This window comes from Patiria miniata, unplaced genomic scaffold (genome assembly GCF_015706575.1).
Source record: "Patiria miniata isolate m_02_andy unplaced genomic scaffold, ASM1570657v1 HiC_scaffold_22, whole genome shotgun sequence".
In the NCBI taxonomy this organism is placed as follows: Eukaryota; Metazoa; Echinodermata; class Asteroidea; order Valvatida; family Asterinidae; genus Patiria; species Patiria miniata.
Genome location: NW_024037061.1, coordinates 12,957,324 through 12,977,440, shown reverse-complemented (window position 1 = coordinate 12,977,440; position 20,117 = coordinate 12,957,324). Strand labels below are relative to the sequence as shown.

The 20,117-nt window shown below is 41.2% G+C and overlaps 1 protein-coding gene across 2 annotated transcripts in view; it reads right to left on the bottom strand.

Moving 5' to 3' along the window:
* The window catches only part of LOC119729952 (splicing factor, suppressor of white-apricot homolog), a 55,504-nt gene that overhangs the window by 4,747 nt on the left and 30,640 nt on the right, over positions 1-20,117 (bottom strand). Inside the window, exons 3-14 of one of the 2 annotated variants that reach the window (XM_038202744.1) lie at positions 16,844-16,929; positions 16,620-16,653; positions 12,624-12,730; positions 10,971-11,205; positions 9,974-10,119; positions 8,843-9,053; positions 7,093-7,276; positions 5,893-6,152; positions 4,461-4,916; positions 3,361-3,534; positions 1,460-1,769; positions 921-1,046 (exon numbers count right to left, since the gene is read on the bottom strand). In XM_038202744.1, the coding sequence (XP_038058672.1) occupies positions 921-1,046; positions 1,460-1,769; positions 3,361-3,534; positions 4,461-4,916; positions 5,893-6,152; positions 7,093-7,276; positions 8,843-9,053; positions 9,974-10,119; positions 10,971-11,205; positions 12,624-12,730; positions 16,620-16,653; positions 16,844-16,929 (2,329 nt within the window). Of the gene's footprint in view, positions 1-920; positions 1,047-1,459; positions 1,770-3,360; positions 3,535-4,460; positions 4,917-5,892; positions 6,153-7,092; positions 7,277-8,842; positions 9,054-9,973; positions 10,120-10,970; positions 11,206-12,623; positions 12,731-16,619; positions 16,654-16,809; positions 16,930-20,117 lie in introns of both variants that reach the window. The other variant, XM_038202743.1, reaches the window with a different exon arrangement.

Genomic DNA, 20,117 nt, shown 5'->3' with positions numbered 1-20,117 from the left:
GTCCGGTACCGTATGTAGGCCGTAGTCACTGGTTCCTGGCCCACATCATAGCTTCGATTCTGTAAGCATGCGATGGGAACCAACGAATACTGATGGCACTGCTGCCGCACGGAATATCGTACAGCGGCATGGCTTCGACGACGTGCATCACAAATGCGTCAGAATTACAGGCCTTTTCGTCAAGATTTAGCGTGTCAAGATGAAATAATATCGTGTAAACGATTATGTTGTGCATGCAAATGGCGTGTGTAATATTACTGTGCGTATCGGCGGCTGAAAATGTGATCGGCAATTTGTTTTCTATGTACGGTGAGTAATTATACTGACACTGTGACAGCTCGGTTACTTCTCCCACGCGGTCTGGGTAAATTTTCCCGTGTCGAAAGTCCAAGTGCGGACAGTGGTCACATTTGACCATTTCTCATTTTACTATCGTCTCGGTAAAACCTTCCAAAAAAAAAGTCCAGTGCGGACACGGCTTAATTCATCCTCCGAATAGTGTGATCGTTCTAAGGCAACACAATGGCCCCTTTGTGGCGATGTACCGACACCGGGTGACGCCTGGTGTTCTTCTGTGTGCGGTCAAACATGCGTCTTATGCGGCGGTGCGCCTTATCTGTTGGCGTTTGAATTTTTTTTGGGTGATTTTAGGGACCTGCGCCTTATCCGCCGCGCGCCTTATCCGCAGGAAATTACGGTAAGTAAAGTTATTTTTTGTACCGAGTTTTCTTAACTACACGAAAACAAAGGAATGTCCACATAGCGTATGTAAAACAAACGTGTGTGCGTGTGTGTGTGTGTGTAATAGTGTTAAGTATATTCAATAGTGGCTTTCAATCGATCAAAGCATTTATGCCACAATGAAACATTAAATAAATTTTACAAATAAATTTGTCGCCAAGAGCGTACTGAAAACTTACCGTGATTTTATTGGAAGACTAGAGGCCTCAAGACTGCTGGATCGCCGCGGCAACGATTCTAAAGTTCGAACAGGTCGGACGGGGGAATTTGACCGTGACCTCGACCTCCTCCATCGCTTTGGTGACCTGAAACATCAATATATACAAAGGTCTATTGATCAGCATCTACCTCATAAAATGTAGAATGTCATTACAAGTACAAAATACCCCTCATCACTGGTACACACATTTTTATCAATGACAATCAACTGCTTTGTTGTGGTGGAAAGTTACTGAGCACAATACTGAGATCCTTGACCAGAAATCAAATGTGACGTAAAATAAATATTGTGGAAGTCAGATTTGAGACTTTTATGGATAAGATGGACTTCAATAACTAAAAATCGTTTTGAGAGTAGTCTCCAAAAGCAAGGAACTAATTCTACAAACACCATGATACTTCTACAATTTGAACCAATAATGAGAAAAGGAAGCAAGAACCAGGAACTATGAACCAAGGAACCAAGAACCTCAATGGTACAGCTCGCTAGAGCTCTCACCTGTTCCTGCCCATTTGGTATGACCTGGGCGGGGTCACAGGTCGTGACCTGACCCCCGGCGAGGTGGATCGGGCTCGGGGCTTGTTGTCCCCTTCCCGTGAGGATGATGCGGAGAAACGGTTGGCGTCTTGGTAGGACCGGGGAGGCCGCTTGTGCTTCTTGTCTGGGGAGGGGCTGCGACGGCTGCTTCCACTGCTGCTACCGTGTCGGTGCTTGTGCTTCTTGTGTTTCTTGCGGTCGGTTCTCGAGTCCGTCTTTCGCTGCTTCTCGGGCGGACTGAGCGATTCTGTTGTTGGAATGTCGTTTGGCTCTGTAAGGAGGAAATGACACAAATATTATTGAACGAAATTTTAGTCCAAGATTACCAGAGGGAAAGTATAAATCAAAAACATTACCAGAGTAACTTCAGTTCGGCCACTGTTTTAGGCTTTATATTCTAAGATCCTTCTTCAAAATGCAATGAGACATGACCTACTTAGAATACGGCTTGATGTTTCGGTGGAATTTGAGCTATCCATTCATTTATAAGATTGTCAATCTGCTGGAACTTTGCGAGAGTCACTCGTTCACCGCACACAGTATTTATGCCGCCATGTTTGTTGGCATTACCCTGAGAAAGGTCTATAGTCAACTAGAAATCATAAACTGAAAATGTCTTCAATCAGAGCTGGTAAAACAAAACAGGGTGGTGTTCAGATGCAGATTTCTCAAAATTTGGGAGTCATGTTGAAATTGTTTTTTAAAGATTTTCCTAAACTTCAAGATCTTGGTGGTATATGATTAAAACGGCGTTGAACATAATGCCTAAATTAAGAAATGGCAGCCATTTACAGAAAAACGGCCAAAAACCTTTTTTTGCGCGCATTAGACATGGCCATCGTTAATGCAGTTCTTTGTGCACGCAGTGCTATTGTTTTTACCATATCTCACAGACTTGCATGTGGACAAACTAGTTTTGACCATTTTTCTGTAAAAGGCCGCCATTTCTTAATTAAAGGGAAAATACAACATTTGCAAACATCAAAAAATAAAACTACCAAATCATTTTGAAATACCTTGCTGGACTGTTAGTGAATGACAGTGTAAAGCATCCTGTAAAATCATGGCACCTGGTATACTGTCATTTTCAAGAAAAGTGGTAATTTTGTATCAATTTCCAACGCTGGTCGGCCGACCAGCGTTGGAAAAAACTAGCTTTTTTTCAAATTCTGGCCCCAATTGACCATCGCACTTGTTTGCAATCGATTACACACCTATGAACGGGTACAAGCCAGCTAGACTGGTTCCCTGACCTTACAATTCCCCAATGTATGTAAACTGCTCTGTTTCTTCTTATATGGAGTCAGGGAACCAGACTACAGGAAAATGATTGTTTTTCTTGGTTTTTATAGCATTTTCGAACCCAAAACCTCAAAAAAGTCAGTGTAACTATATTTGCTATATATTTCCAACCCCCAATTCCATCCATTTCTGAAAATTACAGCAAAAGCAAATGATGTATATTCCCTTTAAGGCTCTATTTTCAACGCCCTTTTCACCAAATACCACCAAGATCTTGTAGTTTAGGAATATCAGAAAACAAGTTTAACATGTCTCCCCAATTTTGAGAAATCTGCATTTGAAAAAGTGTAAAAACATCTAGAGCTGCTAATGTAACGTTGCTAATCAAATTCACACTGGGAACCAGTCGCATGCAACTTAAAGTGCATGACTTTTTGACTGGTAACCCGTTTCTGTTAAGCAAATATATTCTGTGCTTAGTGGATTTCTGCGCCTGGCAGCTCCATAGAATTGGGCACTCAAACTTTCACTATGTTCTTGCTGCTCTCTGATTTTTTTTCTTTCTTTTTTCCAATTAATGATCGGACAAGACTACCAGTTCCCTGGTCCCCCGTCCTTACCTGGTTCCATGTTGTCCAGCTCGGCGGCTGCCCCAGCCTGGGGGCGGTCCTTGATCATGCTCAGGAACACCGCCGCTTTCTTGCGCCGTTCCATCTGCTGGATGCGCTCCTTGGACGCTGACGCCATTTTCTCTCGGGCTGCAGAAGCCAGGCGGTCTTCGAGTCGCAACTTGGCTGCAAAGATTAGCAAAGAAAAATGAGACGATAATTCTTCCTATAACTTGGAGGTTGTATTTATAAGATTTGTCTTTGACAGTATCTTCAATTGTGTGAATTTGTAACCACTTTCTTTCAGTTTTCCAGGGAAGGGGCGATTTGTCATATTCTCTGTATTGTTTTTCTTGAAAAATCTTGGCTGAATAAATAATAATAATAATAATTAAGAGAAGTGTTGCATGATGATGTTGCGAACACTGGTCAGTCAAATCCTACCTCTGAATCGGCAGTCAACTTCCAAATTACATTTTATTAATTGAACATTGGGATAGAGTTCCCAATTATATATTTTTTTGATAATTTGAATAAATCAAATTATATATTCTTCTTGAGGTAAAATACATGTACATATTGTGAGCATTTTAAGCCTCCTGCTTTTCAAACAGTCAAAGACAGTCAAAATTCACTTCCACTTCCCCTGCTATACTTTTTACAAAGGCTAGTCACCAGCAGTCAGAACATATGTCATGCAAGCACTGTGACTAGTCAAACTGGTCAACAGGCAAAGCAGGCAAGTTATGCTCACAGCTGTTTTATCACCCACCCGGAGTCAAAGCATAGCTGTATCAAGTTACTTTAAACAGTCCCAGCCAGTCAATCCTGCTTTATCATGCTTATGTAGGCTGGGAATTCTTCACTGTTGAAAACAGTCCCTTGATTGATTTTGACTGAAAGGACTAGTAGGCACAGAATGTATGCTTCCATAGGAGGGTTAATCAAAGAAATCTACGTTCTGAAGCTCTAAAATACCGTATAAAACTAATGAAACTTTACCATGAATTGTTTACATTAAATGAATAGATTTTACCAGACAAAATCTAGCAACAATTCAAATTATATAAATCTCACTCTCAAATTTTAGGCGAAGTTTGCATTTGACTTACCTTGCTTCATTTGCCATTCCTCCTCTGTAATTCCCCGTCCCCGGTCATACGCCCCCCTCAGCTGCGACCCGTCCCGCTCCGTGTATGGATCCGGGTACTCTGAGTATTCCAGGACAGGTGGTTCCCCGTAAGCTGGTTCCCGGTAGGCCGGTTCCCGATATGTGCCCTCCTGATAGGGCCCCTCGTAAGGAGGCAACTCAGTCCTCTCGACAAACGGCCGACCCCTGAACGCGGGGTTGAAGGGCGGTTGGCCAGGGTAGTTATCACCCCATGACCTCTGACCCTCGAGGTCGTCACCCCTGACCTCTCTGGTCAGGCTCTCTGGCGGGGGTAATCTCAAAGGCGGCCTTTCTTCTTCCTCTTCGGAGTCGCTGCTCTCGACTGGGAGGGCGCTTTTCCTCTCCAGGGGACGCTCTTCTTTGGGCGCCTTTGCTTTGATGGAGAAACTCACCGAAACTAAAGCAGAATTTAAACAGGACGGAAATGGTTCAATGCAAGTGTTTTATGAATGAAATTATCTAATATTTCAATATTGCTTGTGACAGTAAGCCAGTTGGGTATCTCAATGAAGTAGTCCAGGTCAAAGGTCATTCGGGATAAAATCGCTGATGCGATGTTACGCGAACTCCCATTCTGCTTGTAATTAACATGTGAGTGTCGTGCACCCGTCTCCCGACGGATTCATGCGCCTTCGATGAGCGTTTGATTATCCCGAATGACCCGTGACCTATATCATTGTGCACATGCGCAGTTAAATTACCGAACTGACTTATTAACTTGAATTTTGGAACAGGTTTTTGGAATAAAGGAGAATGTGCCTGACAAACCAAGCCTCTGTACAATGTTTTCACAAGCACTGATGAAGAGAAAAGAAGTGAAAGTCAGTTGAACAGTTGAAAATCTGCAACCTGCATTTTACAGGAACATGTACACCCCGTTGCTCCACACAAGACTTCAATGGGTTGTTGCATTGGGCAAGTCAAAAGGAGCAGCATTGTTCTGAGACAATTGGCAGGCAAGCAGAATGAAGAATTTAGACCTAACTTCATGTAATTTATTTACCATCCTTTTTTCTTACATTGTCCAATTTGCCTTTTAGCTAACAAAATGAAACAAGAGGATTTCGCACATATATTACCAAAGTAGAATGCTAATCTCCGACAATGAATCTCTGCTACTTCAACTCAACAGCATGAAGGTCTGAACATAAATTGTTACATCTCATAACAGTGCCCTCTTGAAAAAGCCCCCCTCCCCCCCCCCCCCCCACTTTAGAACTTGTGTTCACAGTTTTTCCCCTGTATATGTACACTGCCGTACTAAACGTTCACTTTGTTGGTAGCACTGCAACACCTCCAAAATACGAAACAAAACAAGTGGCTCATGAGTAATTCGGCATCTTCCCCACCCATACCCTCCCCCACCCCCCTACCTTTCTTGGTCTTCTCCTCCTGTCTATCCTCCTCCTCCTCCTCCGCCTTGCCTCCCATCTCGCCGATGAACATCTTCTTCTTCTGCATGTAGTATGTGTTGTACTTGTGCCAGGGCAGGAGAAAATCAAAGCGCGGGTCGGACTTGCTGCGCACGCTGGCTTCAAAGTCAGTGCCGTTCTTGGCCACGAATTTGGCCAGTTTATCGATGACGGGCTGGATGTCCGGCGGTGGCGGAATGACCCGTGGAACATCAGCCTCACTATTTTTTTTTAATGCAAAGAAATCTATAAATCAACTGAATATAGTTAGGCCCAAGTCACGCATTCCAATTGGAGCTACAAATATCCACGATTTACCAAGAATCTATCAATTATGATGAACCATCGAGATTCGTGGAGAAATCGACTTTCTAAGAATGCACTACCGTTTCAGGGCGGATAGCCACGGCTGTCCTAAGGTTTCTCTACGAATACAAAACGGTTTGTCAAGAATATGGACGGACTGTTGAAAAATATCGATGGTATTACTAAGAATAATGATGTTAACGCCACGGTTGTCTGCGATTGGGCCACGGATGACCAAGGTTCTCCTACGAATAAAGCATACATATTCATATTACAACCTTAGCAGAACCCTAGCATATCCGGGAATATCCGTAGGACATTCGTAACAAATCTGTAGAGATTTCTACCATGAATGAGCTACCAGTCTCAAAGAATATGTAAGATTAGAAATGAATAACACTACGAATCAGTACGGTTGTCCTACGGATGTCCCACGGTTGCACTATGGATTGATTTTCATGACGATTCACCACGGAGGTTTTGAACGGTTTAAAACTTCCGTAGCCCCGCCACGAATACCCAAGGAAGATGACGGATAACCACGGAGGTAATAAGGATGAATACGTAATTCCCACGGTTTATCACGAACTTTAAACCGTGGATATCCGTAGCTCCAAACCGTGAATGTGTGACTGGGGCTTCATCAAGATCCGGTAATGGCTATGAAACTACATCAAAAGAAGACTTTTTCTTCGTCATTGGACTTATTTTTTGGAGGGTTAAGGAGAATTGTATTCTCTCTCCCGATACCCCCAAACCATCATTTCCACCTCTGCCTAGTACTATCTCAGTTTGCCAGAACGCCTTACATTTGTGAACAAACCAAGGTTCTTACACCGACCGTTGGACCCTTACCTGATGTCGGCAGACGGGGGCACTGACGGCGATTCTTGGTGAGGTAGAACGTTGGGATCCAGACCCAGGGGCGCGGCATGGCTGTGGGCCGGAGGAAGGGTAGGGTGGGGGTTGGCCATGACGTAGGCGGGGTCGACCCCTGAGAAATGGGGCGGTGGCACTGTCGGTAGTGATAAGGCAGCCCCTGAATTCAAAAAGAAATTATGGAATGAAATGTGAACAAAGCATCATAAAATCTACAGTAAACCATCATTCATTATGGTCAAAATATAAGCTACATTTTGTAAGAGAAACATGTAGGATTGTTTACAAGTAAATGTAGTTGATACTTTCACTCTTTTCGTTATCTACAGCGCGTCTCAAAATACCAGCAACATTTTTTGCGAGGCTCTAGCGTCGTCGCGGAAACACGTTCCGCCATTATTTCTATATCATTTTAAAGCTTGGAATCTCAACTTTATCCCGGTTAAGTATTGCTTTGATTTTCAAAAGGGTTTTGAACTGATTCGTGTTCAAATAAAGGCATGTCAAAAACAAACTAAACCAATTTCAAGGAAAATTAATCATGCACATGTTTTTTGAATGTGGAAATGGTTCATCATGTGACGATCTCATTGCCTTTTACTTTCTGTGTTTCCTATTCTTTCACCTACACTACACCTTAAATAAATTCACAATATTGTTCTTCATTTCAAGTTCAATTTTGAAATTCATGTGCAAGAATGCACCTATTCAAAAAGCGCGCTCAAGGAGCTAGAGCTTCGCAAAAAAAAGGTTACGAGTATTTTGGGACGTACTGTAAGTCAGAAGATTCATACTCTGGCAACTGTGGGCAGGACATGCACACATGTACATTCTGGAGTCTATTTCTGTGAGCGTGGGGCGTGGATGTACATACACTCTTGTTTTACTATACTCCTGAGGACAATGCTTGTGTTTCCCTTTGTCCCTGTAATATAACACTCTTCCATAGACTAAGCACACAAACTTACTACAGAGGACCGTTTCCAACAAAAGACCCAACTCCCAAGGACTGAAAGGATCTGTTGTCTCCCTTTGTGTGTCGGTCCTCAGGGGGTTATGTAGACCACGTACACATGTACATGCGCATAATGGTAATTCTATAAATTTCGGGTCCAAAGTGTGACCTTTTTTTCACAGTGGTGCTGACTAATGTTATCCCCCACATTACAACTGTCAATGTTAAAGCTCTAGTCCATCATTTGCAGCCATCCGAAAAGTAACTGGCGTAATTACTGTTGAAAAACAAACTTGGTTGAAAGATAGTAAGGGAACTAAACTCCCTGTGAAATTATTCTTTCTGGGAAGCTGTCATTTTGAAGTAATCAACGAAAGAAGGCATTTCCAACGGTGATTCTTAAGAAGCACCGTAGGAAAATTTAAATTAGTAGTTCGTTTTGTTATTCAGCGCAGCGCGCACAAGTATTGGAACGACGCACACGCGCGCGCAGTTGTTATAATTCGTCAGATCAGTGCGCGACGCCGCGTATAGCTGCAATTACAAAACAATTCAAAACATGATTCAGTAACTTTTGATTTGAAATTGAGATCTTAGAATGCTGTTTTTCTCGGAATGTACAGCTGAAGCTTAGCTGAAACTTCATCAGGTTAGTTGCTCAGTATCCTTTATTAGATTTTGAACACTTTTGTTGCTTCAAACGAACAAAATGCACTAATTACAAATGATGGACTATAGCTTTAACTGTATAATCTTAAACAGTTGACTTACCAGAGGGAGGAGGTGGAGGAGGAGGTTGGAACATTGGGTAGACGTTAGGCTGGTCGTAATACCCAGAAGGCCCCATGAGTGGGGGGTCCACAGCCTGGGGCAAGAAGTTGGGGTCGTGGTACCCCATGATGGGCGGCGGCTTACTGAAATCCATCGGGGGATGATAGGACGAGGCGGGGGGCATGGAAGTAGATGTTTGAATGGTGGTTGTCTGAACGGATGGACAAAAATACCACAAAAGAAAATTTGAAGGAAAAAAACCTTAATTGTTTTTAGCACCTTAATTTTCTCTTCTCGTGAAGGTTTTTGGAATTTGTCCTCTCACAGATACATGTAGATGTAAATGTACTAATGTCACCTCGTTCCCAGGTTGTCAAGCAGTACGCACACACCACTACCTGCTCTCTTACCCTGGTAATGGATCATTTGCATATTCCACATTGTTTGGATACGTACTGTATGCAAATTAAAGAGACATTCACCCATTTGTTGAACACTGGTGGTTTGTAAATATCAAAACTATGGAACATATGTACTGCAGAGTCACTGTCCAATCAGAGTATAGGAGATCCCATCCCTTGGCCTACTATTGGAAAGGAGGTTGGAAATAAAGTAGGCCCTGGGGACGAGGTTAGTAGGCCCTGGGGATGAGGTTGGTACTTCTTTGGCCGCGATATGGTGCCCTTGAAAGCAATAATCCATGGGGTTTATTTTTAATGGCACACATGGGAAGTAAAAAAAGAGGAAATCAGCTGATCCGAGGAAAAGTTGCATGCGTGCCACTAAGACTGGACTACCTACCCCTGCCTGCATGGGTGTGGGCCTGGGCCTAGACTGGCCCAGTAGGCTGGGATGTAAGTACCCGCTGTTATCATTATCATCTCTGATTCCATTAAGACTGGACTACCTACCCCTGCCTGCATGGGTGTGGGTCTGGGCCTAGACTGACCCAGTAGGCTAGGATGTAAGTACCCGCTGTTATCATTATCATCTCTGATTCCATTAAGACTGGACTACCTACCCCTGCCTGCATGGGTGTGGGTCTGGGCCTAGACTGGCCCAGTAGGCTAGGATGTAAGTACCCGCTGTTATCATTATCATCTCTGATTCCATTAAGACTGGACTACCTACCCCTGCCTGCATGGGTGTGGGTCTGGGCCTAGACTGGCCCAGTAGGCTGGGATGTAAGTACCCGCTGTTATCATTATCATCGTCATCGTCATCATCATCGCCACTGCTGCTGGCATTGCTGTGCTTCCTTACCCTGTTGTTCCCACCTGCAAACAAAACCCAAAACAAAAACTGATTAAATTGAAGATAGCTATCAATGAACCTCACAACAACACAAAGTGAAAACAAGACAGACTTTTGGTTGGCTACTCAAGCTTGACCCTAGACTTGAGGACAAGTCATTAGACAGTCGTGGGCACCCCCAATATTCACCAGCACGGCGCTGTGTATCGTGCTTATCATTTTGCTGGCCTTGACATGAAATTGGTATCAACCTACACGCATATTGGGGCGGAGGACGCACAAAGCGTCCCCGCAAGTTAGTGTCATACTGCACGTATACCCTGCAGGACGATATGCTGTACATGTATTTGTCCAAGCCAGTATGCTGGTGCGCGGTGGGCGAACTACACTGCCAATTACTGAGTCTCTAGAACTTGACCCAACATTTTCATGGCAGTTTAGGAAGTCTGGGACACTATTGATACTCAGTGATTCAGTCAGTGTGACAGTCACTCAATCAATCAGTCCAAGGAAATAGTCTGGCCTTTCGGTTTCAGCAAAAATACAAGTGCATTTTCGATAGAAATATCAACAGATTTCAAAAACTATGTTTTCTGTTTTGGGCGTCATGGTTGCATCGCGTCATGGTTGCATGATTGCTCCCTTCTACGCTCACTGGCTAAAATGTCTGAATTACTTGGCTATGACTAGAAATTACACACATGCCTATGGGAAGCAGCCGCAGCCACTTCCCATAGGAAGCAGCCGCAGCCACTTCCCATAGGAAGCAGCCGCAGCCACTTCCCACAGGAAGCAGCCGCAGCCACTTCCCATAGTCTTGCGTGTTATTGCGAGCCGTAGCCATATAATTTGGCTGCAGCTCAAGTCGGCTTACCCTGTTTCTTATGGTTCTCATCTTCGTCGTCTTCCGGCACTCCTTTGTACTTGCCGCTCTTGATGCACTTGAGGAGGTGCTTGTAGTAAGGGTTGAGGTAGTGGTCAAATTGGAGGAAGTCAAACTGGGGATTGTTGGCCTGTTTCGTCTTGAGGATGATCTCCATCTGGGAGCCCTGGCTCATGATGAACATGGCCGTCTTCTCCATGAACTTGTGGGTCTTTTTGGTCCCCGGCTGAATGAGAATGGGATGGGTTTAGAAAATTAATGATAGCAAAGTCTCGACAGGCCATCATGCAAGAACTATAGTTGCGTCCTCTAAAGTGGCACACGCCAACATTTCCCCCAAGTTTTCTCATGCATTGTTGCCAAACCTCTTTGTTGACAAGCTTCAAATTCATATAGATATTAGTACTACATGTATTACTTTAATAATGCTTGCTGATAATCCCTTGTGAATAATTTTGAGAGTCATGAAATTTTGTTCGAAATTCAACATCTAATGGCATCCAGAAATTTGGCAGGGAGCAGGGAGTGTTCCCTAACGTGGCGCACTTGAACAAGTCTAAAAAAATTCCAAAAATGAACATTTAAGAATTCCTTTACAGATGACAAATTTTGATAAACCAGTATATCTCCACTAACATATTCAACTAAATGTTTGTCAGATAATTATTTTCATATTTTTTTGAGCGCATTAAAAAAAAAGTTTCGCTTTGCACTTCAAAATAAAATAGACAAATGGCGCCAAACACGTAATACCCAGATCTTCATTTTCACAAAGAGGATTTCACAAACACGGAGATCCGATATAACATTTGACAATCCAGCTGTTCTTTTCACTGTGCAATCCAAACTCCAAATGTTATCACCAACTTAAGATTTTGTTTATCTGCTTCCACAATTGAGTGAGTGACTTAACACAATTTCTATAATCTCTGTGTTTAGGCCCTATGTTTTATCAAACATGCTATGGGTGTTTACCAGTTGCCAATGTGTTACAGTGGGGAAGTACCGAGGACAAGTGCAACCTTTCAAAACTCCATCCGTTACCAGCCATCCGTTGACAGTGACCAAGTACAGCTACTTTTCACAACACTTTAAAAACTCACGGCAACCAGAAATGTTTTGTATCATCCAAAATACCTGTAAGTTTATCAGTGAATGACAATAACATGAAATGTCAAATTTTCAATGGTTTCGATCAACAAAACACCCCTCTATCTATCTATACAATGGCAAGGCCCTCTGGTAAACAACTCCTATTATTATGGAGATTGATGCACGCGTCGCGCGTACTGTGTGATGTGGCGCACAACGCAGATGTACCGGTGTAGTGTGAATTTAGGACTATGAAATACTGGTATCATTGCGCATGCCTACATTGTACGTGAGTATTGTGAACGTTCAACCAATAAAAAACGGTGCTGGCACCAGATTTCATAGGAGTCAAATTTCATGTGACACTGGAAAAGTGTTTAAGACCAGCCAGCCATGTCTTTATCAACCGTTTAAAACCGGCCACGTGACGGGCTCTCGACAAATAGGAATGGGTAAACTGTCTTAGGTATTTATAAATTTGGATTTATACTTTTACAGATTTATTTATTGATTTGTTTGTTTGTCTGATTGTCTTTCTTTTGAGTTGTTTACCATTTCCACTCCTATGGGAATGTCCATCTCTGCGGGAGCAATAAACGGTTCCTCCAGCTCAGCCTCAGGTGATTGACACTCGGGCGGAGTCTTGGCAAATTGCTCCTCTGGATTGGATGATAAGACAAAAGTAATTAACATAAATGAATAATAAGTGCGCTCGTTTGCATGCAGATGTAAATGAAAATTTTTCTGGTTTTTTGTATTTTAACAAATTATATAGGAATGATGTAATCTACATAAATGAATAATAAGTGTGCTCGTAAGCATGCAGATAAAACAAAAAGTTGTTCTGGTTTTTGTATTTAACAAATTATAAAGGAATGAAAACATTCACTGAAAATATATGCAAGAAGAAAGAAAATTATTGACAAATATATTAAATTACAACTGTACAAAGTAAATTTACAATAAAACCATCAGAGGGCGTGCACTTTGTTGAACAAACTTTCCTAACACCACACTTGACCTTGATGCAAGGTGAATGCTAAAACTAGACAATCTTGTTAAGTCATACTGATATTGCAAAATAAGTTTATTTTGTGATAGTGGGTTTACACGCACGCGCGATAAGTACCACCTGTAAATGTTTGAATGTATTTAAGATAAAATACGGTTCTGTATTTAGTGCAAATTGAAGGTAATCAGCCTGTATTGTGTTAATAATGTGTGAAGTCATAAATTTTATTTTTGAATTGTAAAAAGATCAAATTAATTTTCATTCCTGTTCATTTTAAGCCCACCCTGAAGTAAGCATTGTACCTTGTACTTTTGGCTATTTCTTTTGTGGTTAGATAGCGTCAAGTGGCTACCTAATATTGACCCTCGGATGAACCGTTTCCTGATACGCAGCCTGGCTAAGTTTCGCGGGCAAACAAAAACAAACCTCTTGCACAACCCTGGACCAAACTTTGGCCTTGTTTTGCCAATGTTATGAAACCGTTTATAAAAGTGGATCTTTATCTGTTATCTGAACAAAAATTGATCTCAACATTTAAGGGCAATAGTGGAAAAGACAATGAAGAGATTTCTGGAAAAAAATGATTCTGTGACTAGTAGTTTTTTGTTTTAATGTGGGTTGACCCAAAATTCCTGAAATTTTATAAAATTTACTACAAAAAAAATAACTATGGTTTGAGGGTTGATAGACGATATTAGTCCCCTGAGGTATTGGAAGTTGACAAATTAATTCCTGAGGCAAACCACGTTTCATTGGTTTTACTATAAATCATTCATATTCAACAAACCTTTGTTGAGTAAGGCATCAGATTTCTTGGAAAACGTTGTACGTGTGGCCCAATTTACATGTACATGTACATGTAAATGTACATGTACCAAGCTACAGTACATACTGATATAGGTATAGGGAGATGCCCATGCCTATGTACACTAGCCCAGTGTGCTGACATTTTCAGGAAAATTTTAATTTTGTATCAATTTCCAACGCTGGTCAGCCGACCAGCATTGGAAAGAAACTGGATTTTTTCAAATACTGCTCCAATTTCATCATATTTAGTTAGTCCGCGTTTTGGGTACAAAGCAGCTAGACTGATTTCCTGACCTAACAGTTTCCCGACGTCTATAAAGTGCTCAGTTTTATCTTAAGTGGAGTCAGGGAACCAGACTTCAAGAACATGATTGATTTTCTTGGTTTTTCCAGCATCTACGAACCCAAAACTTCAAACAAGTCAGTTTAACAATTTTTGCTATAAAATATGGTACTAAACCCCAATCCATCCATTTCTTAAAATTACAGCACAAGCAAATGCTGTATATTCCCTTTTACAGTCAGAGCGGTTACAAAAAATAAAGACTCAAGACCTTGACTTTTTTCCCATGACTCTTATTCTAACCCCTCCTCTATTCTCCTTTCCTAGAATTCAGTGCATAACCCTTACATACCGGTGACGAATGAGCACACTCATGGTGGCAGGATCTGTCTCGACTTAAGTGTCAATCGAAATTTCCTGCCGAAAGCTTGCGAAAAGGAAATTTACTGAAGAGTTCCCCCAAGATGGGTGGTCACTGTTTGAAGTCAACTCAAATTTACAAACCCTATCCTTTCTCCCTCAACACTTTACCTACACGTACTACACTTTAACAAAAAAATTTCCCCAAAAAAATACCCTGCGACTTTTTTTTCCGATTTAAAGTGAAGGTAATATACAACATTTGCAAACGTCAAAATACAAAACTACCAAATTTTTATGAAATACATGTACTTGTAAGTGAATAATAGTCTCAAACATCATGTGAAATCATGGCACTTGGTTTGCTGTCATTTTTAAGAAAAGTTGATTTTTTTTGTATAAATTTCCAATAACGGTCGGCCGACCACAGTTGGAAAAAACCCTGACTTTTTTTCAAATGCTGCCCCCAATTTAACAAATTTAGTTAATACACATTTTGTTTGCAATCGGTTACAAATCCGTAAACGGGTGCAAACCAGCTGGTCTGGTTCCCTGACCTGACAATTCCCTAACATCTATGAATTGCTCCACTTTGTCTAAAGTAGGGTCAGGGAACCAGACTACAAGAACAGCATTTTTTTTCTTGGTTTTCCCAGCATCTATGAACACAACATTTAGTGCAACAATATTTGCTATAAAATATTAACCCCAAATCCATCCATTTCTGAAAATTACAGCAAAAGCAAATGTTGTATATCTTTTACAATATTTTTTCATAGAAATTCCATGCAAGAATTTTTTTCTTTGATGTAATTACTTTGTTGATAATATGTTCAAAACAAGCTGAAATTATTATTTTTTTAAATACATTTCTACATGTATATGCCTCACGCTTGATCAACATGGAATAATCAAGGGCCAATGCATGCACTTTGCCAGTGGCAATCAACGAGGAAAAAATCATTTGACTCCAAATTCAGAAAGATGGAAAGAAGTGATATTCAGATGCGGCATTGACGTCATTCTGTGTTATTTTGTAAACAAATAAACACTTCTGATTTAATTTTCCCTCGGTGTGTGGGCAACAATAAAGCAGATCGGACAAACAAAAATTGTTTTTGCAATTTGTACAAGTTTGTGGCATAAACATGTTTGTGCATGCAATTTCTTTCATATATTAAGCACCGTCGATATATCAATATTACTAGATTATTTGATATTATTTTGATATTGATATCGCCAATAGCAAGTTTTCAATCATATCGAAATATCCACATTTTTGATATTGAGGAATGAAATCGAAAATATCAAAAAGGCATATCAAAATAAATCTCCTGTTTCTGCTTTTAATTTGTGTTTTATGTTTTGTGCTCTGCATTCGCTGGAATTCGCGGCCTCCCTAATGTAAAACAAAGAAACCACCCGTTCTGGACAAACTCTCAAAGCTGAGATTTGTTTTAAAAAGTTTGAGCAATATGCTCCAGAGAAAACCGTGAAAAAGTGCGACATGGTAAAAAAAAAAATTTAAATCAAAGTGTCATCTTTATGGTCTTTAATTTTTACATGGGATAATCGATATATCAAATATTCTCGATATTGGATTTCCGAGTATATCGATTATTGCAAATTCTGATATCGATGGTGCTTATCATTTTAATTCATGTAATTCTTTTTCATAAAAATATTTTATTGCAAAGGAAAATAGCATTGAAAAATAAGAAATATTGGTGTGGCCAAACCTGAAAATAAGAAAAATGTCACATTTTAGCCCAAAACCACCCCAATCATCAAGGATCCATACTATGTTCTGTGAGCACCAGTAATTTGAACGTAGGCCATTAAGTTTATGATGTGTTTTTAAGTAAAAAGTTATCATCCAAAAACTGCCTGTATGACTTGAAAAAAAGAAAAAAAACCCAAAAATTGTAGGCTTGAGGATTTTAAAAGATTAAATACTCCAGCGACGTTGCTGTCGCTACAAGCGTAGCATTTAAGCGGATTTAGGCACACCGCTTTCAAAAAGGACGAATTTGATTTTTTTTTAATATAAACAAATATAAAATTTAACTAAGTCTCAAAGATTTACCATCTTCTGTGGGCCTCATGGGATCGTACTCGTCCTTGCCCTGATCGTAGGAGAACATCACCTGGTTGTACGTACTGTCTGACGAGCGTAGCATTTAAGCGGATTTAGGCACACCGCTTTCAAAAAGGACGAATTTGATTTTTTTTTTATATAAACAAATATAAAATGTAACTAAGTCTCAAAGATTTACCATCTTCTGTGGGCCTCATGGGATCGTACTCGTCCTTGCCCTGATCGTAGGAGAACATCACCTGGTTGTACGTACTGTCTGACGAAGCGATGGCCAGGTTCAGCCGCTTTATCTCTTCCTCTGTGAAAAGACAGACAGGGTAGGAGAGAGAAAACAAACAGAGGAAAAAGACAGGAGCATTAATAACACACTCTCGCTTGAAATCGCAGACAAGGTCTAAGGGTTGAGGATTTGGAGGAAGGTCGGCCGTGGTGCCTTTGGATATGACGAAGAAGATTGATAGTTTGAAGGTGATGGGGGATTTCTGGAGCAAGTGGGGCCAATATTCTGGCTGAATTAATCATTGAATGGGGCCCGATCAGCCGATCTACAGATGAAATACAGGGTGGATAAAAAAAAGCAAAACCAAGATGTTATTGCTAATTGGAACAGAAGTAGGGCACATGTGAATCAAAGGGAGATATCCTCTGTTTGGGTTGAATCTCCTCTTTAAAATGACACCCTGATCATGTCATTACATTCATGGTTGACTGAGCAGTGACCAATTTTATGAAAGGGTCTATTTGGAGAATTGCGCCACTTTTCAATTGTGGTTTTTGTGGTGTCATTTGTCAAAGAGTGAAAGGCTATGGTTGCCAATCAAGGCAGGTGGGGGGGGGGGGAAGAGATTTCACCATTAAAAGTGGCGCAATTCTCTAAATAGACCCTTTCAAAAAATTGGTCACTGCTCAGTCAACCGTGAATGTAAGGACATGATCAGGGTGTCATTTTAAAAGAGGAGATTCAACCCTAACAGAGGATATCTCCCTTCGATTCACATGTGCCCTACTTCTGTTCCAATAAGCAATAATATCTCGGTTTCGCTTTAAATATCTACCCTGTAGAGGAATCAAGCCTGGCAAACAAGATAATGTGGATGGATTTCTCTGGCTTTTGCGTATGGTAGGGATCAGGTCTATGGTGATGCCACTTGCAAAGCAAGTGTTATATCTGTAAGGTGTAACTTTCAATGTGGCCCCTACAAAAACTGAAATAAAATTTTGAACTGGCGTTCATATCAGGAAAATACATTTTGATCAATTCAAGCACCTGTGACGCCAACGCAGACTGGGACCGTGAGTGCATAAAAACGTGCAAAATTACTACTGACGTTTTTTTACTCACCATTAGGCTAATTAATGCCCACACAACACATACATCAAAATGATAAAGTTGCAAGCATGTCATCTGCGAAATTTGAGACCTTAAATCCAATTTTAAGGCAAGTTTTTGGCAGTTCAAAAACCATCCACGTCAATCTCCATGCTCTGGAAATGGGTGTGTGATTCTCAATGTATTCTGGGTAGGTGTAGGAAGTGCCCTGCAGCTTACTTGTTTTTTAATTGATAGCCAAATGAACACAGCGCCCTCTGTTAAAAAATGAAACATTCTACATTCACTCAGATCAACAAGAGGGCGCTGCTTTATCTACAAGATGAAAATGTTCTAGCTAGGGAGTTTTTTTGCACAATGCATTGCAGTACACATCAACGTGATGTCTCACGTTTGGATTTCGATAACTCTCTGCAAAATTAGAATTAAAAGCTGAATATTTGGTGATGCAATGCTCACAACAGCAACTTTGTGAGGCAGAAGTTTCGGGGATTATTGAGGAAACTGTCGTGAGTAAGAAGCTTGCAAATTTGATTCACACTGGTTTTATTATGCAGCACAAACTTTTGCACGATATGGATACCTTAAGTTTTGGGACTCTCATACAAAGTATTGAGAGTCCCAAATTTTCGGACTAACGCCAACGCAGCAGGGAACTTTACCAGACAACCTCTGTCGACAGTTTGTTTGTCTACAGATGTCTAACTGTCTGTGCAACCTTCAAAGCACCTTCCAGATAACACAAACTGAAATCGAGGCAAACACGCCATACCCCCCCCCCCCCCCCCCGAGGCTGTAATATTTCTTTCTAAAATTTATAATGCAGCAAACTCCGAGACCATAGTGGTCCTTACAGCTAGGGGGTACATGTATCTTGAATTTTAATCAACATACTCATGAGGTTGTTTGGGGGTCAGTCTGTGAAGTAGTCTCGGCCTTAGGGCAAAAAAAAAATCATCATCTACTCTACACTTTTGCCTTCCAATCCTCCCCAAAAAATTAATGTGCAAGAGAGACTCAAGTGCCAAGGAAGACCGACTTTGACCCTAACCCCCTAGGCCCTTTTGGCCAGGAACAATCCTCAATCCTGCAAAATATTCCAATTGCCACCATGTTAAAATTGGATTCAGCCTCAATACTCCAAAATCATCCGTTATTTCTTGAATTTGTTCAGCGGAGGGGTGACCATTGCCTCAATCCTTCGAAATCCCCTAATAACCACTGTTAATGGGTTAATGCCGATGACATTCAGAAGCAGTGCGGATGATATCGAGCAAATTGCAGGGCTCAATTTTGCATGGCTGGACATAAACAATGCAGGACACAGCCTACAATGTACTAACGCGGCACAATGCATCCTCCAAAATCAACTGACACTCTTTTGCCATTCAGCCTCAATTATTCAAAATCCTCAAAATTGCCAGGAGGATTTTGGAGGATTGAGGAGGGTTAGGGTTAACCCTAACTCCCTAGGCCTTTTTGCTAGGATGAAGCCTCAATCCTGCAAAAGCCTCCATTTGGCCTCATGGAAAAATAGCATATACCGGTAGCCTCAATCCTGCAAATTCCTGTTATTTCTTGAATATGGTCCATGGAGGGATGACCACTGCCTGAATCCTGCAAAATCCTCCGGCTATGTCTGTCAATAGGCTGAGGCAGAGGCAGTGACATCCTGGAGCAGTGCGGAGGATTTCAATTATAATCAAGGACTAAATTCATGCACGTCTGAGCATAAACAACACAAGGTCCGGACCAAGACCTTGACACAGTGCGTCCTCCGAAATCAGCAACGCACTTTGGCCATGTAACCTCAATCCTGCAAATTCCTCCAATTTGCAAAAAGGATTTTGGAGGATTTGGGATGGTAAGGGTTAAAGTCTGGTTTAATTTGCTGCATAAATTAACCTCAAAAAGCAAGTTTCTGTTTTCTTCAGATAGGGGGATGGGGCTGGAAAGAATTCAGGAAGGAATAGGTTAGTGTATGTTTTATGCGCAGAAAACTTGATATAGGCTGTGTGTTTTCCCCCCTCATTTCAAATAAGTAAAAAAGTTATTACTCCACTAAGGAGCCCACAATTTGACTGACTTTCACAGTATCTTAACAGAATTATCCCAATGACAATTTAAACTGAATCTTCCCAAAGGAGTTTTATTCA